At 47.5% G+C, this 24,771-nt stretch overlaps 3 protein-coding genes across 10 annotated transcripts in view; 1 reads left to right on the forward strand and 2 right to left on the reverse strand.

Moving 5' to 3' along the window:
- Positions 1-12,808, reverse strand: ATAT1 (alpha tubulin acetyltransferase 1). 7 transcript variants are annotated; one of them, XM_061399215.1, is made up of 13 exons: positions 12,647-12,808; positions 12,128-12,188; positions 11,924-12,015; positions 11,739-11,799; positions 11,247-11,360; positions 10,982-11,083; positions 5,862-5,907; positions 5,669-5,737; positions 4,033-4,104; positions 3,622-3,865; positions 860-939; positions 726-768; positions 1-370 (listed from the first exon to the last, which is right to left on the reverse strand). In XM_061399215.1, exons 1-13 carry the CDS (start codon positions 12,751-12,753, stop codon positions 196-198), a joined length of 1,266 nt encoding a protein of 421 aa, XP_061255199.1. In that variant the 5' UTR covers positions 12,754-12,808; the 3' UTR covers positions 1-195. The 7 variants fall into 7 exon arrangements, with proteins under 7 accessions (XP_061255199.1, XP_061255201.1, XP_061255202.1 ...); XM_061399217.1 differs by having other exon boundaries at positions 12,521-12,808; XM_061399218.1 differs by lacking the exon at positions 12,647-12,808 and adding an exon at positions 12,397-12,514.
- PPP1R10 (protein phosphatase 1 regulatory subunit 10) overlaps positions 1-24,771 on the forward strand; it is a 37,822-nt gene that overhangs the window by 816 nt on the left and 12,235 nt on the right. The window contains exons 1-2 of one of the 2 annotated variants that reach the window (XM_061399202.1): positions 20,340-20,468; positions 20,692-21,217. The gene's annotated coding sequence lies outside the window, so the exon portion shown is untranslated. Of the gene's footprint in view, positions 1-20,339; positions 20,469-20,691; positions 21,218-24,771 lie in introns of those variants that run through there. The other variant, XM_061399203.1, reaches the window with a different exon arrangement.
- On the reverse strand, positions 13,275-19,963 carry MRPS18B (mitochondrial ribosomal protein S18B). Its single transcript, XM_061399245.1, has 7 exons — positions 19,737-19,963; positions 18,307-18,415; positions 17,933-18,030; positions 17,760-17,828; positions 16,239-16,305; positions 14,419-14,478; positions 13,275-13,839 (listed from the first exon to the last, which is right to left on the reverse strand). The coding sequence occupies exons 1-7, from the start codon at positions 19,812-19,814 to the stop codon at positions 13,544-13,546; spliced, it is 777 nt and encodes a 258-aa protein (XP_061255229.1). The 5' UTR covers positions 19,815-19,963; the 3' UTR covers positions 13,275-13,543.

Below are 24,771 nucleotides of genomic sequence, written 5' to 3' on the forward strand. Positions count from 1 at the left end.
CTCGTGGTAAAAAATACTTTATTGCTCTGGTTAAAAATAAGATACAAATGACTTGGCACTGATTTAAAAAAAAAAAAAAGCCTGTAGAATGAATAAATGAATGAATGAATACATACACGGCGAGGGCAAGCTTTGACTAAGTCCTGTGTGAGATAGAAATAATAATGATTTTGAAGGTGTGAGAGGGGGCTGCGGTCACCAAGGCCTGGTGCTGCGACGTTCATGCAAGTTTCGAATGAACCTGGCGTTGAACATGTCCCCACCCATTGTCCAAGCCTGGGCTGGTGGAACCTGGGCCTGTGGAGGAACTGTGTGCATGGGTTCCTCCCCAGACCCATGCTGTGACAAGACCTGCTCCTCAATGGCACACCTAGTAGGTGGGAGGGAGATGGAGAGTGGGTTACACGGGTACTAAAGTGAGGATTAAGAGCACAGCTTCTTCAAGGTCTGTCAGGCTCTTGTGAGGAGGACAAATGATGGGGTATGAGGCTGGAACCATTGGTGCTATGTCCAAACCTGAAACCCCACAGAGTGGTGCTAAACGGAAGCACCAGAGTTGAACCTATGGGGAAAGAGGCTTGTAGGATGTTAGGTGGAAGGCTTTGTGGGAGGAGCTGGTTTCCAGTTCAGAGAGTGAGATTTAGGAGGAGGAAGTAGCTGAGAATGATGTTAGAAAAGGGGTCAGAGGTGGTGAGAGGCTGGCAGGGAAGGGGCTCAGACCTCACCTATTCTCTGTTTCCTGTTCCCCCTGCTTCAGTTCTTGGTTGCCTGTGGAAATACCAGGCATGTATATGGGAAGGCTAGAGTAGGTAGTGAATATGGCCTATTTGATTTGAGGGTAAGGAGATGAGTAACTTACCTGTATTGGGACATGAGGAATTCAACCGCCCGTGGCGGCTATAGCTGCAGCTTTGGGCTACCAGCCCTGGGGGAGTCCCGCTGTAGAAGAAATGTGAAATGATGGGGAAGAGGCTACAGGATGAAAGATGAGTGGGTATGGAGCAATCAGGGGAGAAGAATAAAAGAACAGCACAGGAACAGAGAGGGGGTAGTTATCATTCCTATGGGGTTTAATACAAGTTGTGCCCCAGAAAAGGGAAGGGAGAGCACTGTATACCCCAAGGTTTTCTGGAGCAGTCCTAATTTGCTGCTTTATTATTTCTAGTTGAGGCAATGTGTTAACCGTAAGGTTAAATGTGATCGAAATCATGTTATAAAAAGATTCAGGAGAATTCCCTGGTGGTCCAGTGGTTAGGACTCTGTGCTTCCCCTGCGGGGGGCACAGGTTCCATTCCTGGTTGGGACATTAAGATCCCACAAGCTACACAGTGCAGCCAAAAACAAAAAATGGATTCACATAAAGGCAAAATTTTGCTGAACCAGGTGCTCTGATGTTTTGAGTTGGAAAACACGTTTACCTTAATTATGGGATATCTTAGCCAGAGGGGAAGAGGGAGTGGCAAGGCTGAATTTAGGAAAAGGATTGTCTTGAGAAAGAGATCAAAGGGTTTAGAGAAGAATAATCCAAGAAACAATTAGGGGATTGTTATCAGAAGGCAATTAATTGGCTCCTAGAGATGTTAGTAAATCTTAACATCTCAGCAAGGGCTGGCCTGGGTAAACAGTAGGAGTTACTAGAGGGAGAGCTAAAGGTTTATGGAGAGAATGGAGGAATAGATACAGAAGCCTACATGGAGGGATCCAGTGACTACATTAGAGGAGACAGAATCTGCAGGAGAAAATCCAGCAGTGAAGATGGGGACAGGCAGACACCAGATCCTGCGAGGGGAGCTCTAAGCCTCCTTGCTGGAAGATCTGCAGATCTCAGAGGTGAAGAAGAGGGCCAGAGGTCCTGAGATCCCAGGAAAATACAGGGTGACGCACAAACGAGGCTGAGACCTTAAGGTTTGTTTGTTTGTTTTTTCATTGAAAATGTCCATTTAAAAAACACAAAAGAGTTCACGCTTTATTCAGACAACACTGAGAGGGAGAAGAAAAAGGAGGAGTGAGTCAGAAAAGAGGGAGATCCTGCTCCCAAGGATTTGGGGGAACACAGTAGGGGTACCTGAACTAGCACACATCCAGAGGGTAGGGAGGGAAAGGATTTCTATAGCCTGGGTATGGAGCAGGGGAGGATTCTTGCTATGGAGGAAAGAAGAGAGGAAGGCCAGAGGAAGAGTTCCCCCATCATCATCAAGACAATCTCACAAGACAGGAATCTATCAGTATATCTAGTTACCGGGGAGGAATGGATGTAAGAGGGTATTCCAGGAGCTAATAGAGCCTTGAAACTCAGGCTTAGCTGCTGAAACTTGGCTAAGAGTGATCCTAGGGTGTTGGCTGGGATCTACTGCCAAGAAACAGACTCCTTCAGAGAACCTGGACCTAGGGAGGTGGTAGTGTCTATAGAAGTGTGATGAGTCTAGAGTCCCACAGCAGACATCAGCTCAGGGGTCCCGACAGATTAACACATACATGAAACGTGGAGATTAAGCGTTTGGCAATGTTGAGTGGATCCCGTGGGGAGCTGCTAAGTCCCTGTCCTACCTGACTGGACTGCTATGAAGCAGAGTTCGTTCAGTGGCTGGCGTCAGCAGGCTGATAGGGTAGCTGCAGCCGGTAGCACAAAGCAGTATTAGAACTACCAGCAGACAGTGTAGAGGACTACAGGAGTTATTCCATGGACAAGACTCTTTTACAAAGGTTTCCCTGGCAGAGGAGGCCTTTGGACTTTCCATGATGTTCTAGAATCTGACAGCAAGCAAGAGTGTGCTTCTCTGGATAATTAGTATGAGCTGCCCAACCAAGAGGCCTGGCAGCAAATCGGGCTGTCTGTGGGAGTGTTCAGAGCCCAAGTTAGGAGAGAAGGGCTGCTTTCTGTGGTAAGAAAAGCTATGAAGTGTTAGGCCACCTGGGACCCTGACCACCCAGTTGTCCAAGAAAGGGGTAAAGGGAATCCTACGGGTTCTTGTCAAGTCCCCCTAGATGCTGGGGGATGCAGTGGGAGACTGGGTCTGGGGTTCTCAGGGAGAAGGGTCTCCACCTTCGCCAGGTCTCCCAGGGAGGGGAGGGGGTTAGCAGTCTATCAGTATCGACTCTCATCAGAGCGGGGAAGAGAACTGGGGAAGGATGTTATGGACAGGAGAGGGGGAGAGGGAAAATGGAGGGGAGAGAAAAACAGAAAGAGAAGTCAGAGGTGAAGAGAAAGCTGGGGAGAGAAATAAAGGAGAGGCCCAGTCCCTGCCTGCCGGGGTGGGCTCCCGCCACACAAGGCACTGAGCCGGGGCCAGTGGCTCCCCAGGCTGTCAGAGACCCTGCCCCCTCCCAGCAAGTGTTAAACCACAATTTCCCGCCCCTCCCACCAGTGGGTCTGCGTTCTTTCTAACCTTCCTCTAGGCACTAGCATCCCTAGGCTCCCCCGAAGTCCTATTCTGCTCCTTAACTGTAATTTATTTCCAGACTATTTCCACAGGTATCTTCCAGTATATTCTCAAAACGTCTTAGGAAGTCTCCAATCCTCCTGTCCCAATGCTTCATGTCTCTGATTTACACTGCCCTCTGCCATTTCTAACCGCCCTGTCTGACAGTCCTGAGGCTCCCTAACTCTCCAGCTCCTGTTACCTGGTGCGGCGCCGCTGGGCAGGGCTGCCCCCAGGGTCAGTAGCAAGCAGAAGGCGGGCGGTGGGGTGTGGGGGGCAGAGGCGCAGGGAACGCAGCAGCTCCTGCTCTGGCACAAAGGGGCGGAGGGGGCCCCGTTCTGGTGAGTTTCCCAGGCTGCTGGAGCGAGGGGGTGGGTGGGCTGGAGGAGTCGCACGGCGAGGGGCCCTGTTCAGGGGCCACGGAGGCTCCACAGCTACCTTCAGAACTGGGGGAGGGAGAAAGCAGAGCAAGACAGAGAAAGAAGGAAAAGGACAGGGAAGGGAGTTGTGAGAGCCAAGATCAGGGAAGGAAAAAGAGAAGTCAGAGCCTTAGAGAACAAATGCTTCCCCTGGGTTGAGGGCCCCAGGCCCAGACCCCCCAGCCCAGTCTTACATTCTCGGTCACTAGAGGAGTATGGCTTTATGTCTCCCTCTGCTCGCTTGGGTGGCAGCTTCCTTGCTGGAGCTGGGAGTGGAGAGGACACTGAGGTAAGCATGGGGAGACACACTGTGTACCCTCCTCCTGGCCACCACCCCCGCGACCCCAAACCTCTGGTCCTTGACACCACAGTTCCTCCTGGGCAAGGAGACGTCAGCTCCGCCGCGGGAGCAGCTCTGTGGCAGTGCCATCACACCAGAAGGGAATTTGGGGGGAAGGCTGGAGCATTTTGAGGAGAGCCAGAAGGAGTAGGCCGAATGCAGAGTTGGGGGAAAGATCCGGGGGAGACTCTGGGGCCTGGGAGGTACAGGAGAAGGGCGGCCAAGGGAGGCAAGCTCTTACTGTCAGTGGGCGCTGTCAGGCACCCCTGGGATTCGGGGGCAGAGGAATGGTCCCAGCCGGGCCAACGAGGACCCCAGGTCCCTCTAGATAAGATGGACAAAGCCCTTGGTTAATCAGGAATTGCTGTGGAGAGGTTAGGGGAGGTTGGCGTGGGGCAGAACCTCTCCTTCCAGGGCAAAGATAGAAGAGATTTACATTTTATTAGGGGGGAAAAAGGGATGAGGAAAAAACACAGACATCTGGAAAGGAGCTACCAGAGAAAGTAAATGGGAGGCTAATAGACTATCCAAGCTCAGCCTCTGCGTCCTCTCTTTTCTACTTGCCCTTCCCTTTCCCTCTCAAGAGGTTCTTTCTCCATCATGTGTGGCAAAGGAGACTGCCCAGTGGATCCAGTTAAGCTTTAGGGTCCCCTCCCCTGTAGACCTGGTCTTCACTGTCCTTGTTGGCTCTCTCCCTCTCACAGCCTTTGGTCAGTAGGAGCTAGACGGAGGGGAGGTCTTAGAAATCAAAGCCAGTCACAGACATGAACTGCCTCTCCATGCCTGATACTGGTAGATGCTAGTCACTGGTGACACTGTTGTCTGGGTGGTGGTTTCTCTGTTTCCTGGCCACAGAGGAGGTGAGAACTAGCCACAGAGCAGCTCCTTCAGAAAGGGGGCCCTTCTGTGCAGGTGTGCACTGCACAGCCAGCAGAAGGCTGCACCCCTCCGCCTTGAGAAGGAAGAAAGGATAGGACTCAGCCTGGCAGGGAGCATGTGTGCGGATGAGGATGGAATGAGGAACCTGGGCAACATTTCAGTACCTCCTAGGCTAGGTTTCTCCCTTATTTGGTTGGAAGTGTTACAAATTCTGAGTGTTATCTTCAGAAATTAGTATTTAAGCTTTGGACCATTCACGTCACTCTTCTATGACTGGAAGCAGAAGGGGAGACTGCACTTGCCTGTCGCTCACTGGCTGACAGAGCCTGAGGGGTTTAGGGAGGAACATGACTCTGGCCTATTTTGATGGGCCTGCAGCAGGAAGAGGCTCCATCAATGTCTACGGTCAAACAGGCTCCCAGTGAGCTTGCTTAATTAAAGTCTTGCCAGGTGTAAAATACACTGAGCTCCCATGGGTAATGTCTGCTGGAGACTTGGGTTGCTTTAGAATTCTCTCAAATGGCCCACAGATCACACACTGAGCTCCTGGTGGCCTCCAGAGTGACTAGCCATCACAGCACTACAGATCCACCCATTCAATGCAGCTTTACCAGCGGGCATAGGATCGAGCGCAGCAGCACGAGAGTGTCGAGTTGCCCTCAGGGAGGTAGCAGGGGGCCCTGTGAGGAAGGAAGCGGCGGTGCCCCTCAGTGAGGGGGCGGCGTGGGGGGGGACCAAGAATTCACCTATTTCCTTCCCCTCACCCCGATTGCTTGACCAACACACACAGGTGAGAAAACTTACGATGCTGATGGGCAAAGAAGCCTTCGAAGATCACAAAGTTGTTCACCTGTAAGATGAAACAAGAGAAATAATAGCTGTCTGTTCAGCTACTCAGCACATACTTGGGTATAGAACCCTGAGCTAGAAAAACCACAGCAGGAAGAAAAGCCAGCCTTCCTGTCCTTGTTGACAGACTCAGTCAGAATTTTAGGACCTGACAAGCTGATCCTAAAGCTGGACTGCAAAGGACCTCAAGTAGCCAAAATAATCTTCAGGATCAACAAAGGAATAATAAATTCGGGGAGGATTCACACTTCCTAAGTTCAAAGCTTACTCCAAAGCTATGGTAGTCAAAACAGTGGTAGAAACACAGGATAGGCAAATAGACCCTTGGAACGAACAGAGTCCAGAAACAGTCAACTGATTTTCAATAAAAGTAGAAGACCTTTCAAAAGGGAAAGTATAGCCTCTTCAACAACTGGTGTTTGGACAACTGAATATCTACATGCAAGATACTGAATTTGGATCAAAGAATAACTAAAAATGGATTAAAGGGGGTTCCCTGGTGGTCCAGTGGTTAAGACACTGCACTTCCACTTCAGGGCCATGGGTTCAATCCTTGGTTAGGGAAGTTCTGTGTGCCATGGAGCGTGGCCAAAGAAAAATAAAAAAGAAAACAAGAAAAAGATGGACCAAAGACCTAAATGTAAGAGCTAACACTATGAAACTTTTAGAAGGAAACATTAGGGAAAATCTTGATTACTTCGGACATGGTTTAAGAAATAAATGGTGTATTTCTTAAATAGGACATTGATTTCCTATCAAGAAAATGAAACCCCATAAACAAGAGGACATATTTGCAAATCATATATCTAATAAGGGTGTTGTGTCTAGAACATAAGGAACTCTTCCAACCCAGGAACAAACAGGCAACAAACACAATTTAAAAAGGGGCATGGACGTGAACATTTCTCAAAGAAGAAATGCAAATGGTCAATAAGCACTTGAAAAGATGCTCAACATCATTAGTCAAAAGGGAAATGCAAATCAAAACCACAAAGAGAAACAACTTCACAACCATTATTATGGCTATTATAAAAAGAAAAATAACAAATTTTGGTGAGGATGTCAAGGCACTAGAGCTACCATGCATTGCTGATGGAGATGTAAAATGCTGCATTCACTGTGGAAAAAGTTTCTCAGTTCCTCAAAAAGTTAAACATCGGATTAACCACATGACCCAGGAATTCTACTCTTAAATACTCTTAGATATATACCCAAGAAAACTAGAAATATACATGCTTGGAGACATGGCTGGCCCAAAGCTAAGTAGCTACACAGGGGAGAACTGGGACTCAAACCCCCGACTCCTGATTCTAGCTGAGGCATGTCGGTCAGGAATACAGTGTAGTCATCAGAGTGGGCTATGGGTTCAAATTCAAACTCTAACATTAGCTGTGCACACTTGGTCAAGTCCCTAATCTACATAAACCCAAAATGGGGTCAATAAGACCTACCTCAAAGAAATGTACAAGGATCAACAGAGATAATGCAATGTAGATACCACACAGAGCTCATGAAACATTAGTCGTTATGATACTGTATATCTATCTATCTATGTCTATACACTCTATTGGAGAAGGAAATGGCAACCCATTCCAGCATTCTTGCCTAGAGAATCCTATGGACAGAGGAGCCTGATGGGCTGCCATCTATGGGGTCATGCAGAGTCAGACATGACTGAAGCGATTTAGCATGCATACACTCTACACTGCCCTGCTCTTACATGTTACCTGGGTAATACATTTGATGCCAGATACTGATACTATGTTCCTTCTGTTGCTCTCTGCTGCCTCTTAATGGAGAAATGATGTCCTGCACATTCTAAGCAGACCCTGTCTATCTCCTGCCTTGACCCTGCTGTAATGTCTACCATGACATTATTCGCCTCCAACAAGCATATGCTCAGCACTCCAGCCAAACAAAACACTGCTTGCAGTGCCCTGAAAAGTATATTAAGACCTCTCTGACTTTGCTCGTTTCTTCCTGCATGAAAAGCACTTTAGCCTGTCCACTTCTGTCCCCCTGACAAACACTTTTCAAGATTAAGTCAAGTCTCCCTTTACCCAAGTAAGCACTCACTTTATGCTTCCTCTGTAAGCACATCAATGAGTCTCATTACAATGGATTAACTGTCTGTGCTCCTATCCAAGGCTCGCTTGTCATCCCATCCCAAGCCCACTCAGCAACACTGCTTCAGCAGTTCTCTTGATTTTCTCAGTTCTTCCCACTTTCTCTGACATCATCAAATTTTGAGTCATTCTTATGCTGTTTGTTCTTATGCAGCTAAGAAGAATCAACTCTTTTGATCCATAGCCCTCTCGAGCTCTTGCTCTATTTCTGTTGACCTTAAACCAGGATTTAAGAGTCACCTATTCTTGCTGTCTCCAGTTCTGAGCTTCTTAATCTCTTAAACCAGGGGTCCCCAGCCCCTGAGCCACACAGCAGGTCCATGGCCTGCTAGGAACCCAGCCACATATCAGGTGAGTGGTGGCAGGCGAGCCGAAGCTTCATCTGTATTTATACTGCTCTTCATTGCTCCCATTACTGCCAGAGCTCTGCCTCTTGTGAGATCAGCGGCAGCATAATCAATGTAATGCGTGTGAAAAATCCCAAAACCACTCCCCCCTTCCCCCACATCCACTGGGTCCATGGAAAAATTATCTTCCACAAAGCCAGTCCCTGGTGCCAAAAAGGTTGAGGACTGCTGTGGCCTAAACTCACTCCATCCAGGCTTCCACCCACCACTGTGCTGAAACTGCCTGTCAGGATCACCAGTGGCCTCAGGCAGCTAAATCCAATGGTCACTTCTCAGACCTCTTCTTACCTCATGGATCAGCAGCATCTGACTCAGTGAGCCATTCCTTCCTTCTGCAAACAGTTTCTTCACTGGCCTTCCAGGTCACTTCTAATTTTGCATCTACTTCACTAGTCACTTCTGGGCTGCATTTGCTGCTACTTCTCTCCCAGACTTTCTAAGAGTGCCTGAGGGCTCAAGTCCTTGGATTGATAACTCACTCCATGGTGATTCTCATCCTGTCTCGCTGCTTTCAAGTATCGTACAGGTGCTGAAAACTCTCCACCTGAAACCTCTTCTCCCAACACTATGGGAGCAACCAACTGTGTACTGAACCTGAACTCGCCACAGACATCTCCAGTTAACATACTCAAGGTGGACTCTACTATTTCCCCCTCCAAAGCTGCTCTACCTTCCATCTCAGCTGACGTAATTTCATCCTCCCAAGTGCTCAGGCCAACAACTTTGGGATCACCCTTGACTCCCTCTCTTTTTTCTCCACAATGAGTCAAGAAACCTTATTTGCTTTAACTTCAGAATACCTAAAATCTGACCTTCCCACCTCCACTGCCACCATCTTGGTCTGAGCCACCACCATTTATCATCAGGATTGTTGCTTCGTAATCTGCTTGCACCCTCACTCCTCTACTGCGTATTCTTAACAAGCAAAGTGCTCTGGTTTAAAGTACGTCACATTAGGGACTTCCCTGGAGTCCAGTAGCTAAGATTCCACATTCCCAGTGCAGGGGGCCTGGGTTCAATTCCTGGTAGGGGAGCTAGATCCCACGTGCCACAGATAAGACCCCGGATGCCACAACTAAAGACCCCACAGCCTTGACGGAAACCTGGCGCAGCCAAATGAATATTAAAGTAAGTCCTATCATATTTCCCCTCTGCTCAAACCCCTATGATGGCTCTCCTTTTTTCACTAAGAGTAAAAGCCAAAGTTTTTGCAATAGCCTGCAGGGCCCCAAGTGTCCTTCTTTCCCTGTTACTGCTCTTATCTCCTCTACAGCACTCCCCACTCACTCACACTGCTCTAGCCACACCAGCCAAATTTCTAGGCCCACTCCACCTCATGGCCTTCACACTAGCCATTTCCTCTGCGTGGGATGCTCCCCCTCCAGGTATTAATGGCTCATAGTCTCACCTCTTTAAGTTACTGCTCAAGTGACACTTTCTCAGTGAGGCCTTTCCTGCTTATCCCATTTAAACTTGCAATCACACACATTCCCATCCTCACCAGGGCATTCCCAAACCTTCTTACTTGCTCTTGTTTTCCTAGAGTGCTTATCGACAAGAGTATCTACTTGTTTATTATGTTTGTCTGCCCAACTAGAATATAAGCTTTGTAAGAACAGAGACTTGTTTCTGTTTTATTGAACCAAGTATTCCTAAAGCCCAGAATACTGCTGGGTGCTCAACAAATATATGCTGAATAGACAGACAGTATTAGCAACATTATATTGCATCTACTTACAAACAAACCACATTCCCCCCAAATAAACCAAATCTCTCTGGGGACAGGGAACGTATATTATTCTGAGCCCTTACTAAATTAAATCTTGATTGACTAAGTAATGGACTATGTGAAAATGAAGAGATGAAAATGAACTGACTTATGTTTGGGGTTGGAGAAGGCAATGGCACCCCACTCCAGTACTCTTGCCTGGAAAATCCCATGGATGGAGGAGCCTGGTAGGCTGCAGTCCATGGGGTCGCTAAGAGTCAGACACGACTGAGAGATTTCACTTTCACTTTTCCCTTTCATGCATTGGAGAAGGAAGTGGCAACCCACTCCAGTGTTCTTGCCTGGAGAATCCCAGGGACGGGGGAGCCTGGTGGGCTGCCATCTATGGGGTCGCACAGAGTCAGACACGACTGAAGTGACTTAGCAGCAGCAGTAACTTCTCCCCTGGAGAAGGAAATGGCAACCCACTCCAGTATCCTTACCTGGAGAATCCCATGGATGGAGGAGCCTTAAGAGTCGGACACGACTGAGTGACTTTTTACTTACTTTACTTTTACTATGTTTGGGATATAAACATGCTTTTAGGTGTACACAACAGTCCAGGATGAAGAATAAAAATAGATGAGATGATAATGAAACAGCTCCAGGATGAGAGATGGTATCCTCTGATCCCACCCTGAGCTTAGCTGTATAAAAGAAGTCCTATACAATGGGGAATAGGGACTGCTTGGAAGGTACCTCTTCTTTGCCCCCCAAAGACTAGGTAATTCAGTGGGAATGCTCAGTGGGGATCTATTCTCTGAAACTTCTAACCTGTGGGACGGTGGTCTCCAGGTTGTAGTGTTTATTCAGGAACTTCAGCAGCTTCTGGGAGGGTCTGTCAATGGCCAGTTGGTGTGGTTCAACTCGCTCCTTCTGCAGGGAACAAGAGACTAGGGTAGGAGAAGGTGTGGGGAAAGCAGGCCAACAGGAATCCTGGGGAGGATATGGGAACATAGTGGGGGTGGGAGGATGGGAGGCAGGGCCTCTGGGAGGACTGAAGGCCTCTGGGAAGAGCTGGCAAAGAGATAAGCAATACCTGCAACATATGCTGGAAGAGTTCTCGTCCGTGGCCATGGCGTTGAAGTGATTCATGGATGTAAAAGTCCAAGATGCAAAGTGGTTCTACCTCATTGTGAGCCTCACGATCATCCTAGGAGGTAAAAGAACAACAAAGATTTTCTAGGGACTTCCCTGGCGGTCCAGTGGTTAAGAATCCGATTTCTAATGCAGGGAACGAGGGTCTCATTCCCAGTCAGGGAACTAGGATCCTACATGCTGCAGGGCAACTAAGCCCATGCAACACAACTTTGTTCTAGAGCAATAAGAGAAGCCCATGCCCCACAAATAGGAGAAGCCCCTGCATTGCAACAAAGAGCATGCACCTCAATGAAGATCCAGAGCAGCCAATAATAATTTTTAACTTAAAAAGATCTTCTAGGACTCAAACATTACTGCCACCTTCCGACCTCCAGCGCTTCTGTTCTCAGAAGCCAAGGCATATGAATTTTCAGTTTCCAATGACACTTACCAGTACAAAGAGTTTCTTATATCCAACTTTAAGAAAGCCAACAATGGCTCCTTTTCCAGCCCTGTAGGATGGAGAAAATAACAAACTGTAGTGAGCACCTATTTGGAAGAGGTAGAGTCAAAACAGGGAAAGGGGCTGGGGGAGGAAGGAATTAAGCACAGGATGGAAGAGCACTTGACACTCACGGCCGAGCTGAAGTATCTTTGAGTATATACATAACGTGGCGATTGCTCTGCATCCTGGATGCACTGGTTATGGGAGCAGGAAGATGCTGGGCCTGCCAGGAATTTTAAGGCAGACTTTCTACAAGTCCCTTCCAAAGGACCCCTGCCTCCCTTACCGGCTGTCCCCAGAGGCCTCCCCTTTACTACATGTAGACTCCCCAGTACCTTAGCAGAGGCCTTGCCCAGCTCATCTACAATGGTCATAATTTGCTGCTGCAGATCAACACTACAGAAAGAGAGAAGAGTCAGATAGTCACTGAGTTAAAGGGTCCTGGGCAATCACTCCCTGGGAACTTGGGCCATAACCCCAGGTCAGTACTTCACGCCCTCCCTCTATCTTGGTCTTCCAACCCTATTTCCCACCCTACTCTGAAACCCAAACTTTTGCCACACGTCTTTTCAGGGTGGTACACTCCCTTCTCCATTAAAATTACTGTGGGGAAGCAGGAAGGGCAGGTCAACCATATCCTTCGGTTGGGACCACACAGTGGGCCAAGCGGTGAAAGGTGGCAGATTCAAGCCCCGATCAACCCCACAAGGTCTAGGGTCAAAGGTCACCAAAAAGGCGAGCCTGGACATCGAAAGGAGTGGTCACTAGTCAACGCGAGAAGGGGGCGTGGTGCCTGGACCAGGTTCCAAGAGGAACCGGGAGAGAAGGGCCGTGGGGAAGATTTGAGATGTCACCGGGCCGGCGTTGTGGTTCCGGGTCGGCGGGCCGGGGGCCTTAGGTGCTGGTCCAGCACCGTGATCCGCTCCGGGAGCAGCGCGTCCACATCGAACGGGAACTCCATGGCCCATTGTGCGCGGTCGGACCCGCCCCGCGCGACGTCACTTCCGCCCCTCCCACCGCAATCTGTATTTCCCCTGCCGCGCCTGCAGGTCCCCAGGGGACCGCCCCTCCCCGCGCTCCCCTCCTCCACCATCCGCCTGTATCGCAGCAGCTGGCCCCGGAGACCCCAATCTTCTTGCCAGACCAGCTGTCGCTTAGCAACAGCACTCAGCCCATCCTCGCCTCCCACGGCAGCGGGCGCCACAGCAACCCATTTTTGGGGCCTAGTGTCTCATTCTCCAAACCTTTCAGCCCCTCAGTGAACAGCTGACAATAGTGAGAACGCTGTGCCTCCGGCATAGGGGGCCACAAGTGATCAAGAGAGAATGGTACAACTGCTCATTTCAGGTGCCTTCTGGTCCCAAGAGCCCAGAGGCAGGGTTGGTTCAAACCTGACCACCCCTCTCCGCACAGCAGCACCCACTGCCCACTCCCTCACCAACCCCAACCCCCACCACAGCATTCATTCATTTGAAATTCAGCCCAGAGACAGGATACAGCTTTATTGTGAGAAAATGCAGCTGGTACAAGTCTGAAATAGTAACTGAATGTGTAACCCATCTATTTACAACAGCAAGGACTGAGGTTTCCCATACAAATCTGTACTACCTTCCCTCAGCCTCATGTGTATTCATCCCTTTCACCAACAATCATCTCTGGTGATTGAGCTCGCCACTGGCCACAAAGTAGGCACAACTCTTCAGGATGAAGTATTGTGTAGGAGACCTGCCTGTTCCCATCCCAGTCTGTACCTACAGAGCACTCTGGGGGCCCGCCTGCTCAGTGGAGGTGGCTTCAGTGGGGGCCGTGAGTGGCACCTTGGGCATTGACTCAGGTGGAGGGCCACTTTCTTCTCGCAGATGGCCCTGGTAGAGCCGGCGAAGGCGGGACAGCTCTCTCTCTGGTGGCTGTTTCCAGCTGTACCATGGATACCAGGGGTCACCAGAAACCAGAGTGGGGGCTGGTGGAGTAGCACTCACAGCTCCATGAGAGGTACTGAAGTCAAGGTCCCGAGGTTCAACCTGGGGAATGTGGTAACTGAGGAGACCTAGGGGGTTAAAAATAAAAGAGAAAGCCAGGGGAGAGGAAAGGGGTAATTCAGATTAACAAAGATAATAAGGAAAATAACCTGTAAAAGAAGGAGGGACCAATCAGAGCCACTGGGTACATTTATGCATGTGGTGTGCCACCCAAAGGCAACTGGCCAAGGGGGCAAGTGTGGGCTGACGTGCTGCCTGGGCTCTTGCCTGCCAAGCTGTGCAGTCCTGTGCCAGGTGAGGAAGCTGCATCTGCCCTAACAGAGGGCTACCTGTTCCTAACTTGTGTAAAAGTGTCATGGAGCCCAGGGTCAAAAATTTATACAAAGCTCTTATGATCTAGCCATGGCACTGGGACCAACAGTTACAAAATAAGAAGCAGAGAAAGAACAAAGGGACAGGGCAATGACAAGGTAAGAGATTCAGGAGAGGAAACTAAAGGACAGTGGAATGACGAAAGGAGAGACTCTTGAGAAGAACATGTTGGGTGCTACTTCTCAGACAGCTGGGAAGATTTATATCCACTCTCCAGCCCTAAGTCACTATCCTTATGCCTAAGAAAACCACCCTGTGCCCCTTCTCATGCTCACCATGATCCCTGGCTTTCTGGATAGCCTGGGTCAACTTCTTGTGTTGCTTCATACAGACCCCTGTGGGGAGAAAAAAGGTAACTCACAGCTCATTTGATAAGGCACAGTAAATAAAGAACATACCTGCTTCCTTATGGTGATTGAGGGCTAGTTATGGAAGACCAGCTCTACCTAATGACCCCATTCCCCTGACCTCGCCATGAGCCTTGGTTTCCCCTTCTGCTCAGTGGCAAGAATGCTCTCTGAGAATCAGGATGAAGACTTAGGAGGGTCTGGGTAGTACAGAGAAGCCATTAAATGGTAAAGGCTTCAAGACAAGGAGCAGAACACCATTCAAAAGGCAAGTGTGATGGGACTTCCCTGGTGGCCCAGTGGCTAAGACTCCCACTCCCAATGCGGGGGACGTGGGTTCGATCCCTGGTCAGGGAACTAGATCCCACATGCCACAACTAAGAGTCTGCATGCTGCAACTATAGATCCCACGTGCCACAACTAGAAGTTCAAGGATACTGTGTGCCACATCTAAGACCTGGTGCAACCCAATAAGTAAATAAAAATAAATATTAAAAAGAAAAGGAAAGTGTGGTTAAAGGGCTGACTTGAACAATCCACAGAGAAAGATTCAATAAAGGAAGAAAGGATTTCAGATCTGGGGAAGATTATCTGAGAAAGTGGCAAAATAGTTCCTTCAGCCTTTTACAGCTTGACTATAAAAATCTTTTTAAAATTCCCTGGGAATTTCCTGGGGGTCCAGTGGTTAGGGCTCCTCCTTGTTCTCACTGCTGAAGGCTTGGGTTTGACCTTTGGTCAGAGAACTAAAACCCCACAAGCCACACGTGCAGCCCAAAGAAAAAAAACCAACTCCTTGAAAAACCAAACTCCACTGACCAGGCTGCTGCTGCCGCTGCTGCTAAGTCGCTTCAGTCATGTCCAACTCTGTGCAATCCCGTAGACGGCAGCCCACCAGGCTCCCCCGTCCCTGGGATTCTCCAGGCAAGAACACTGGAGTGGGTTGCCATTTCCTTCTCCAATGCATGAAAAGTGAAAAGTGAAAGTGAAGTCGCTCAGTCGTGCCCGACTCTTAGCGACCCCATGGACTGCCGCCTACCAGGCTCCTCCGTCCATGGGATTTTCCAGGCAAGTGTACTGGAGTGGGGTACCAGTGCCTTCTCCGACTGACCAGGCTACCACCCCCTAAAAGGGTGGATTCTGATTATTCTTTGCAAATTTATCTTGCTTTGGAACAGAGGCTGGCAAACTGCTTCTGTACAGGGCCATACACCATAGGCACTGTGGCATATATTTTAGGCATATATTATCATCTGTCTCAGCTCAATTCTGCCATTGCAGACTGGAAGCAGTTATAAACAGTATGGAAATAAATGGACATGAGAGTGAGCTGGATTTGGCCTGTGGTTGTAGTTAGGGAATAAACAGATGTAATCTTGAATTGGTGAGTTTACACCAAATTTGGGAAATCTAACTGAAGTGTCAATTATATTAAAGAACAGTCAATTTATGAGAAAGCCTTCCAGAAAAGTGAAGAGACCCTAGAGAAAGGAAACAATCAGCACCATTTATCTTTTAAGAGCTCCATTTAGATAGTCTGCTTATATCAGTACTCACCTGGATCTTTTGTCCATATGTAATTTATTCAGTATATGACTATTCCCATTAGATCAAGATTTCCAAAAGGTTCCATCCCACTTTTTATGCCATTAGTAAGAGCCATCAAAGAAATACCTGTCGTCTGTCTTAATAAATATAAGAGGTGCTGTAAGAAAAAGCTATTCTGGTGGTGATGGGGATGATGGGCTCACCTGTATATGGAGCATGGAAGATGATACCTGTGTGGGCACAGACAAACTGTTTCAAGAGCTTCACGTTCTGTAGAGAAAAGTGGTGGAAAAACAAGAGAGAGGAAAGGGAAGTCAGCAAAATGGTTAGAGGTTAATCACCATGTCCCAGTTTCAGCCCCATCCCTTTACTGAACACGTTTTCTTACTAACTTTTCCTCTTTCCTGGCCTCTTTACCATTTCACATGCACATCCTACATTCTGTCACTGAGACTCACAAAGAATTCTCTTTTGCAGGGGTCACGTTCAAAAGTCAGCTCTTCATGCAACAAATTAGGGACAGCGGGGTGGCAAACCCTTGAAATCACCTAAAAAATGTAGTATGTGCTATATGTTTGTACGTGACTAACTTATATGAAGGTATGTTATGTGTAATGTATATATTTGTTAACATCAATTTTAAAGATTTTAATAGTTAGAATGACTCCCAGCCAGCAATTAATCACAGGTGATGAGACTCCCAAAGGAAAAGCAGGTATACTGGCAGAGTGCCATGGCACGCAGATTCATCTGCACTATTCCATCTGTAACCTTTCTCTCTCCCTTAGTCAAGTAATTTCTTATAAATTGTATCAAATGATTACAGCCTTTTTTTGGTAACTAGTAACATACAGCTGAAATTGACAAGTATCTCCTGGACTCCTCTACAACCTGTATCAGAAAAAGCCTGGAAGCAATCAGATACCTGCCTCTGCTGACTGACATATGAATGCCTTCCAACTTCCCTGATGACCAGTCAGTTTCTGCTCTACTATCTTCTAATACTGCAAATGCAAAAGAGCACTTTTCCACTGTCATCTTTACAGTTTCTGAATCCTTCAAGAAACAAGTCCTCTCCTCCTCACAATGAAGATTTTTTTTTTTTTTTAAATAACTAGATTATCCATTGTTTCGTGTATCTGCCCTCCTGGCCCAAGTCTTGACATGCAATCAAACATCAATGACAACAAAATAAAGAAAATCTCAGGAAAAAACTAGTCCAATCTACCTGGAAGTAACTGATTGATACAATTGAACCTTTGGGCATTTCCCTCTCATTAGAAATGAGCATTTCTCTTGCCGATTTAGACTGAAAACTTCACAAGTAAGAGATGAATCTTTTATATATAACCCACAGTAGAAGGCAAAAGTCTGGAAGGAGGGACTTCTCTGGTGGTCCAGTGGTTAAGAATCTACCTTCCAAAGCAGGAGACAAGGGTTTAATCTAAGACACTACATGCCTTGGGGCAACTAAATCCATTTGTCTCAAGTAGAGAGATGCCCTCGCCACAGTGAAGAGCCCATGTGCTGCCACTAAGATTCAACACAGCCATAACTAAATAAATACTAAAAGCTGAAAAGATTAATGTTTTCACATTGCCAGAAAGTCAATGCAAAATGGACTTTAGGGGCCCAGGATATGAAGAATGGGGCACCTAAGGTAATCTCGTTTAGTACTGCAAAGAGCCTTTAAGTTTTTATACCGAAGACAAGATTCTCCTTACCCTAAAGTCAACATGCAGCTTCTGATCCCGGCAGATGGGGCAGGGGTTCCCAGCAACTTTATTTCCACGCTGTAGAGAAAAGAAACAGGCAGGTGAAGACGTTCAAAGCCTCTGTCACTATGGCCTTCAGCCCCACTCCACATCCCATCCATGTGCCATCCTCAGAAACTCACAATACACATCTTTCGAGTCCGCTGTGGGGGTATTCCACCTTTGTGGTTTCGACGGTAGTCAGCCCAGACAGGGCGAGAACCATAGCGGTTGTGGTATTCTGAAATGAAAAGACCATACAAGCTATTCCTGGGTGATGATGGTGAGGTGTCTCTGTCCACTTATTTCAGACCTCACTTGACACGCCCCTTGTCCATTTAGAAGTACCGTCTGGGGACTTCCCTGGTGGTCTAGGCAAGTGGCTAAAATCGTGTGCTCCCAATGCAGGGGGCCTGGGTTGGATTCCTGGTCAGGGAACTAGATCCCACATGCCGCAGCCACAACCTGGTACAGCCAAATAAATAAGTAATAAATATTAAAAAAAATAAACAAGTACCTTCTGAGTCCAGGTATTTCCAGGGTTCATCCTCATAAGGGGAAACAGGAATTGGGGGCAAAGAATCATCCTCAGGGGGGGCTTTGGTGCAAAGAGTCTGGAGGGGAACCTATAAAAGAAGGGGCAGAGAGAAAATGAGACAAGAGTTCAAGGACACAACATGATTGGTTTATTAAACTTACACCATCAGCAACAGACGGGAAGCTATTAAAGGAGGGGCAGAGCAGAAATGGTTGGATGGCATCACCAACTCAATGGACATGAGTTTGAGCAAGCTCCAAGAGACGGTGAAGGAGAGGGAAGCCTGGTGTGCTGCAGTTGATGATATCGCAGAGTCGGACACAACTGAACGACTGAACAACAGAAGGAAAACGAGACACTGAGTTCAAGGACAAGAACTGACTGGTTTATTAAGTCTACACCATCAACAACCAGTATCCCTGCCTCCAGCTGGATCTTGCAAGAAAAGGTAACACTGGAAGATAAATAGGTGACTGGGAAGCAAATTTATTTGAAAATACAACTCAAAAACCAGGCACACATAAGGTTTCTGTGTTTCCTGAAATGAACTCAGTGTAATGGAGAAAAAAGGGAGAATTTCTATCTTCTGGGAGCTAAGATGTGTACTACGAAAAGGATGTAAAGGACAGGTGAGTCTCCCAACTCAACTGAATCCTGAATCACTGAGTTGCCCGGTCTTATAAAAAGTTGATGGTCTACATTCCATATGGCAGAACAAACTTGAGTCCTAACGCTATGTCCGAAGCTACCAAGTCTATATTTAACGCTGTGGTAGCCCCTCTCATCACTCTTCAGTCTCACTTTTGGGAGTGGCAGATGGGCAAGCCTTCCAAAATCACGCTGCCCCATCAAGAATCTGCCCTACCAAGAATCTCCAGGGTGGTGAGTACGTGTGGCTGAGGGAAAACCTCAATCCAAAGTAGTTAATGCTCTCATGTTGGTAAGAAACTGATTTAGTGAGATAAAGAGCCGAGAAACTGGTCCCCCGGGCGGGAGAATGTATTCTGGCTTTACTGAGCGATAGCCGGGCTGGTAGTAGTTAGTGTCCCTCACAACCCAATGACACCCTCGGGCATCAAAGATTTAGACACACATACAGGTAACAGCTGGTTTGTGTTTGGCCAAGGGGTCCAATCCATTCCATCGTCTAATTATTCAGCCGAGACGGAAACTTGGGAAGAGAATGACATCCAACCCTGGCTCTTTACACTTGTCTCGAGATTAGAAAACGCGCTGTACTGAGGAATGAGAGGGGAAGGGGGAGGATGGTGGAAGCAGAGCGTTTCCTTGACAGCCAATGTATAAGCCCTTGGGAGGGTATCCGTTCCTGGATTCCCGGCAGTGTAGCGACGACCTAGAGAAAGTACAACCAAATCTGAGGTTGTACAAAATGTGCCCCAAGGAGTTACCTGAACTCCGTAGGCACCTCTGAAGGGCGAAAAGTAAGGAAGGCGCCTCAGCAACACGTTCAATACGGAGGCAGCCATCTTGACGTACCCGCAAAGCAGGAAAGCCCGCAAACGAGACTGCGCATGTTCCAGGAACCAGAGTAGGGTGGGGCCAAGGACGACTCCGCAGTACGAAAGGCGGACGCGCGTCTGCGTCAGGACGGAAGCGTGAGGGGCGGGCGTAGGGAGAGGGCAATTTCAGCTGCGTCACAATCGAATTCGGCCTTAAAATTGCGTTTTTGCTGGACCAGTCACTATGACTCTTAACTCTCATTCTTAGAGTCTGTGTTTTAAGCAATTTTGAAGTCGCTTTTGACCGTAATCCTTTCATTGCGCATGCGCCGGTCCGATTCTACCAACCCTTGGAGAGAGATGTTCTGGAGGGCGGAAGTGGTGGAAGCAGAGGAAAGGGCGGTACTAGGCTGCTTGGTCACGCGCACGCGTTAGGGGGGGCACCCCCCTCCAAGGAAGGAGGCGGAAGAGGGTGCCCGGGGGAAGGGGCTGAGCGAAGGTTAAGGCTGGATATCCAATCAGCTGGTGAGTGGTTTATCGGGTTGACCAATGAATTCACGCCTCGCGCATACTGTCTCGCGAAGAGGGCGTTTCACTAGCACGTTTGGGCGCATTGGGCGGTGTCCTCGTATAAAAGACTCCGCCCGAGCGGGCAGCCGCCATTCTGGGGTTCGTTTAGAGGTAAGTGTTGCCATTTTGTCGGTTGGTGGGTAACATTTTGCTCGGAGAGTTGGCCTGGGGAACGGGTCAAACGCGGGCTCAGTTGAGAGCCATGACTCGTATTAAGCGGCTGTGTTCGGGGTGGGACATGGAAGTGTTTGGGGACAACAAAAATGGTACTTTTGGGTGTTGTAATAGCAGCCCGTACTGATTATCTTTCTCCCTTGTGTTCCTTTTATCCCAGGTTTGAATTTTCTCGGAGAAAGACAGGCCGGCCACCAGGAGAAAAGAAACAAGCCGCAGCAACATCTAAGCCCTTGAAAGGATCCAGACAGAGGGGGGAAAGGGAAAAGAGCAGCCACCAGCCCAACCACTTGTGTCTTCTGCCCCTTCCCACCTATCTTGCCCACCCCACCAGCCCACGCTGCCTGGGACTTGAAATCTGTGGCCGAAGGACCGTCACCACATAACTTCAAAAATAATCAACCACCCACCCTTCCCAAACTCACCCAAGTCCACTCATCCAGCGTTTACTTTTTTTAATCCACTCAGAACTTTTTTTCTACGACCCCCCTCCCTAAATGGAGTTGGGTGGGGGGGATATGAATACTGAGTTGGCCTTTATTTTTTCTAAAGAGATTTTTTGATCCAATGAGGCCCCCCAAATAATTGAGTTTTGGGTCCTGGTTGGTTGTTTTATTTTTTTCTCCAAAATTTTAATCCCCTCCCCCCCTGAGCCCGAGGTGCTGACGTCGCAAAAAAATTGGATAGTAAGTGTCGAATTTTCAAAAACCAGCCTTGCAACAAGAAATCAACGTTTCCCGTTGTGAAACCAAAAATAATGAGAGGAAGAAATGAGACCATAGAACAAATAGAGATCTGGAGAAGGACCGATCCGGTCACTTAATCTCCATTAAAAAGAGCCTTTGGGTCTAAAACAGTGTTCTCTCTCCCTTACCACCTACCTCTTCCCTGCTCTGCTGCAGGCAAGGAGAGGGTGGAGGGAGGGCCTGCGAGTTAGGATTTTGATGGTTAACCCTTGGTAATCCAGCCAATTTCCAGACTGCCAAAGCTATAAGTGTTTGCTTTTTATAAGGAGGAATGGTTACCTTCCTCTCGTTAGCAGTCTTCAAAAGGGTTAATGAGCTCACATACAAAAGATGGTGGATCTTGTGGCCCAGAAGTCCCACTTCTTTGTGTGTGAGACAAGCAGGGCGCTTTTCAATTTGCCAGATTAATAAGCAATCTGTACATAAAGATTGCAGGGTAAGGAGATGGGCGGAGAGAAGTGATAGTTGGGTATATTTTTAAATGATTGTTAACGCCTCTCAATTTTAATGTAATATGCTTGGGGTATATTTGTGTGGTTAATTCAGGTGGCAATCTAGGAATAAAGATTGCAAGACACGTAATTCAGGGCAAAATATAATCTTAGTGCCAATACATACAAGATTGATAGCTGGGGAGGTAAAGAATGTTTTGTAATTGTTGCAGATTGCATAGGTTATTTAAAAGCAGAAAAAGTAACATTTTAACTTGATACTTTCTGGTCGGGGGAATACAGTTAGAGGGTGGAAAGGTTGGGGAAATGTGGAATTCAGGCGTATTAATTTTACAAGCCATTTAGTGCAATTGAATGCTATCTAAAAGATTTGTGTCGTTAAAAGGAATTTTTTTTTCTTCCCTGCTTCAATATGGCGACTTTCTTTGTCCTTTTGTCTTCCAAGCGGCGTTGCAGGTTGTGTCTTGACCCATTTTTCTCCTGTCCTCCCACCTCAACCCTATTTGTTGAGAGGGGTCCAAGTCCACCCCCCCCTTTCCCTTTATAGGGAAGATGCGGTGGGGGGGGGGCGGTGGGTGGTCGTTAGTAGCAAGTTGAACCTCAATTGCAAATTCCGTTCCTCCCCGCAGAAAATTGTTCTTTTAAATATTTTAATTGCTTGTATTCTCACAAAACTCTTATTGATTCAAAATAGGTCAGACTATTCAGGATGGGGCTGCCTTTTTCTTTTCTTTTTTACTAAAAAGGTGTTTTTAAATGTAAAGAGCTACCGGCGGAGCCTGGATAGCTTTAAGTTTGAGTCCTCTTCTCCATTACAAAATGGCGTCCCAGCTTCTTTGTTTTTCCTTCCCCGTTTGCCATCCAGAGCTTAGGGCCGCCCTAGAAACTTGGTCAAGGGGGAGGAGCCGCCCTGAAAGGTGATGTAATCAGCTTTCTTCCTTTCTCCACCCTCGAAGCCCCGCCCCCGAGCAGATGCCTTCTGGATTCCTCATGCACGCTGCTGCTAGACGGGAAAAGCCATTTTCCTTATGTTCTTTAACCTTTTGTAACCATTATCTTGAAAAAAAAAAAAAAAAGCTTGTAGCAATTAGATCTTGAAGCTGTCTCCTTGGGCAGCTCTAGTTTTTGTATATAAGGATCCCGAGCCTGTTGCTTTTACTTTCACCCTTTCTCACTCATCACTACTGCTTGGAAGTTTTCCCTGCTTTAGTTGCCTGGGGTGGAAAACCAGTCAAACAGCTGTATTTTAGGACTGGAAGCTTTAGCGGGAGCGTGTGTGTGTGTGAGTGTGTGTTGGGGGATCCTGGGGAAAGACACAAAGATGGTGAAAGTAACAGGAGTAAACAGCTGGGGCCTGATGACCCTGAAATGTGCCGTTTGTGCTCAGGAATCAGTCCGTCCTTGGGCCTCCTGCGTTTGGTCGATTTGTATAATGGAAATCTGGGGGAGAGTGGGTACTTGAGGACTTACTTCTAAATGGCCCTTATTCCCGCCTCTGGGTTTGGGGGTGAGCTCTTTGTGTTCAGTGCTGTGTCACAGTTCTCCAGTTGCTTAGCTCCTGTACACTGGTACTAAGATGAGAAGTGAATCTTTAGGAAAGGAGGCAGCAGGTGTAAGCTCAAGGCAGGGGGATTCCAGCTACGGTTTCTGGTAAGCAAAACCTTTCTGGTATTAAATTTCACAATCTTCATTTCTTTTTTTCCAAAGAGCCACCCTTTTTTGAATTTCTTTTTCCTTCCCTCTAAAATTCCTTAAAAACAGTGGGAAAATAATGTCCTCATTTTTCAACTTGGGCAGTGCTGTAGCATTTGGTGCATGTTTGAAAACCATGCCTGAGTTGAGGGTGGTGTTAAGGGTCTTGTCCCTTTCTTACCTTTTTCTTCCTCTCAAGTTTTTCCAAGTCAAATCTTAATCAGACTCTACATACAGTTTTCATTTTTTGAAGTCCTGCCCTGAAGCCGTGAAGGGTCTAGGCAGAATTGGAAAGCAATTCTGTACAACTGCTTTGTGCTGACTTGGTGAGACTATAGGGCTACTGTTTTGGGTATGGATTCTCAATGATTCAACTTCTGGATTGGTGGGAGGGACTCTTCCACATGTCCTATTGACCACAAGTTTTTTATCTTTTAAGCAGTTTACCATGTGCCTCTGCAGCATACCTACCTTGGGAGCTGAACATTCTACCCACTGGGGTTCCTGATCTCTAGTGAGCAGGGGATTATAATAAAGAAGATCTGCCTTAACGTGGGAGATGGGAAAAAGGTCTTCTAGGGGACCCACATCCATCCCGAGAACGTCGGACAACCTGATCATTAGAGTTTGTGGCCAGAGCTGTATCCTGGGACCCTGTCCTTTGGGTTGGGGAGTGAATTTACACTTTTATTGAAAAGCAAATAAGCTTTGGAGGAGGGCAGGGGCTACCAGGTTTCCAGAATGATTTTGAAGGGGAGGAACTTGAGAAGTGCAACCTTGTGAATCACCTGAGACATAATTCAGTTCACTGTGGAGACAGACTAGGAAATGCATCAGTTGCCTTAGAAGTGGGGAATGTAAGCTACAAAGGCCTTCATTTCCAGAAGTGCTGAGGCCTCTTAAGTTAAACTTGGACTCCTTCCTCCTTTGAGTAGTGAATTTAAACTTGCATAGAAGTTTTGTCCTGAACCAATTCAGTTCTGATTGATGGGTGATGGGTATGGAATAACTGGCTAAGGTAGATAAGTTTTCACCTTATTTGATAACTCTTCAGTAAAATGTATTTTGGAGGCAGGAGTTGGTGTCACTTCTGGACTTAATTTTCTCTCTGGTAAGAAAGGTGGAACAGTGCCCATTGCCTTGTGTCTGCATGTCTCTGCCAGCAACATTCTCCGAAAGGAGAGCCCAGGTTTAGGACAAAGATGATGCCAGAGGTTGCTTGCCCACCAGCCTCCTATATGTTCTGCCTTCAAGGAAATCAAAGCATGTCGTGCCCTGGATTATTTTTGTTGCCAGAAAACTTCCTTAGGCTTTCCTTCCAGGATCCTGATACGTTATGACACATGGTCA

Source organism: Bos javanicus, chromosome 23 (genome assembly GCF_032452875.1).
Source record: "Bos javanicus breed banteng chromosome 23, ARS-OSU_banteng_1.0, whole genome shotgun sequence".
Taxonomy (NCBI): Eukaryota; Metazoa; Chordata; class Mammalia; order Artiodactyla; family Bovidae; genus Bos; species Bos javanicus.